Source organism: Myotis brandtii, unplaced genomic scaffold (genome assembly GCF_000412655.1).
Source record: "Myotis brandtii unplaced genomic scaffold, ASM41265v1 scaffold187, whole genome shotgun sequence".
NCBI classification, from domain to species: Eukaryota; Metazoa; Chordata; class Mammalia; order Chiroptera; family Vespertilionidae; genus Myotis; species Myotis brandtii.
Genome location: NW_005356944.1, coordinates 2,571,799 through 2,574,056, shown reverse-complemented (window position 1 = coordinate 2,574,056; position 2,258 = coordinate 2,571,799). Strand labels below are relative to the sequence as shown.

Sequence of the window (2,258 nt, the reverse complement as noted above, 5' to 3'; positions counted from 1 at the left end):
TTACCATAAAGATTATCCTTTATGCCTTTATGTTAATCTTAAAATTGTTCAAATAATACCTACCTTAATCAGTAGAGAATTCTGTAATATGTGCAGTCACCGAAGAGATATTATTAAAAGTATGGTAGGCAAACTGCCACATAAATAATCCACCAATATGCTCTCTTATCAAAAGTTATGCTACGGAAGGGATTTACACTTCAGATATAATTTTGTCATGTAATCTTAGAAAGGAAAACATGTCACCCTAAACTTCAAAACTATCACCCAAAATTCTAAGTAAGAAAGATCCCCCAAATATGTGGTGTACCTTCTTACATAAAATGACTACAATTGCACATGAACCAAGAGAAAAAAAAAAAGGTTAGATAAGGAAAGGATTAACTGTGCAACAGGTAGCAATCACTATAATTAACAAGCAAACAAAGAAATCTTACCAGGACAAAAATTATAGATTTCTTGTATCTCCCTACAACTACCTTGTTTAAAAAATGTGAAAACTTTTGTTTGATGAAAGGCTCTTCCTTTGAAAGACTGGATCCCAATATCCCTTAGATATGTATGTAACAAGTCAACAATTCTATAAGTTTGACATGATAAGCATAATCTTTTTTTCCCAAAGAAAGTTTAATTCAAGAAAAGTCAAAACAAAATAATTCCTAAATGTACAAAATTCCACTACTGATACACTTTACTCGGAAAAGTTAAAGATAAAGAAATATAATCTCAACACATGAATTAGAAGAGGCAAGTCTCTAAAATAAGGCTTGCCAGAACACATACCTGCTGGATATACTTGCCAATACACTCCACACCTTTTTACCAATCACATCAAGGGGAAAAAATGTAGTCTTTTCTCAAAAAGAGTGGAGATCATCAACAAATGGATTAAAGAATTACTCTTTTTCCCCCTCCAAACTAAGTCTAAAACACAGAGCCAAATAAAACCACCATAAATTCCTTTAGTGTCTTCTAGGTCTTTCAATTCACCAAATTTCACATAATAAATACAATTTTGTGGCTTTCCTCATACTCTACTCTACAAAGACAAATTCAAATTTCTGAAATAAATATATGGTGAGAATATTAATAAAGCTCTCTGACTAGGGAAGCAAAATCAAATTCTTAAAATCCAATAGGGAAACCTTGAGAAGAAAGCAGGGCCTAAAGGAGCGCATGCATATTCATATGCACATACAAACTAACTCCCTCCAAATCATTACTAAGTAAAAATTTCCTTCAACAAGATGTCATGTATCATACATTCCTCCCAAAATACAGAACTTCATCAGCATCCAGTATTTTACCTTTTCTCAATCCCCCCCTTCCTTCCAAACCTATCCAAGTATTAATTTGTTTAAAAAAAGAAAAAGACTCAATAGTTTTACTCCCCAGCTCAAGGCCACAAAACCTGGCACACCATAATCTTTAAAAAACTATATCAAACTATGCTTCCTCAAACAGGTTTGCCTCTGAAATTTACATTCTAACTTAATTTGAATTATTACAATGTCAGTATTGCAAAATTAGGAATCCTTGAAAGTTGTAATCCAAAAAGTCCTCGGATTTACAATGGTTTCTATAGAAGTTAAAGGCTACATATAACTCCATTTCCAAACAAGATGAATATGAAGGTTCTAACTACTTGGCCTAAAACCCAAATGAGTTAGTCATAATATACCTTCTCTCCTCCTCTAGTGTACAGAAAAGCCACCTGAAAAGTTGTAATCACAGTATGTTCACAAATGGAAACATTATAGTTATTCTACGTCAAAACTGGAAAAAAAATATAACAAGAAAATACTAACCAATCTCTGGCTGTAACGAATCCTTTCTTCTTCGGGTTCCATCTCTCACTCTTCTGTTGAAATGACTGTAAAGAAACCACTCCAGGGCTGCCTTCCTCTTCCTCCTTAGGAACCAGATTGATTGCAACACTGAAGAATAATGATATGAGCAGAGATGAGAACTCAAACTCAACCTTTCTTTCCACGGAAAAAAAAGTGTTTAAAATATGTGTAAGTTAAAGGCTCTCGGAGAAATCTGGTTCCTCTTCATCTGTTTGGGACCTCTCTGCTCTTGGGCAAGTGGTTCCATGTCATGACCAACATTAATCAAATTACAACAGTCCAAGGCCTAAGCAATAGGAGATGCTGGTTTCAGTTCCTTGTGGTCGGGCCACACCACTTGTTTCTCCCCACAGGATACAATTAGCAAGGATCCCCTTCATGGCAGCATTAGCAAAAAAAAATTTTTTT

General features: G+C 34.5%; 1 protein-coding gene across 4 annotated transcripts in view; it reads right to left on the bottom strand.

Moving 5' to 3' along the window:
- The window catches only part of KDM2A (lysine (K)-specific demethylase 2A), an 83,586-nt gene that overhangs the window by 80,225 nt on the left and 1,103 nt on the right, over nt 1–2,258 (bottom strand). For 3 of the 4 annotated variants that reach the window (XM_005864319.2, XM_005864317.2, XM_005864320.2), the window contains exon 2: nt 1,809–1,937. Coding sequence is in view for 2 of the 4 variants with exons in the window: in XM_005864317.2 (XP_005864379.1) it covers nt 1,809–1,850 (42 nt within the window). In the remaining 2 variants the exon portion in view is untranslated. Of the gene's footprint in view, nt 1–783; nt 1,058–1,808; nt 1,938–2,258 lie in introns of those variants that run through there. The other variant, XM_014538093.1, reaches the window with a different exon arrangement.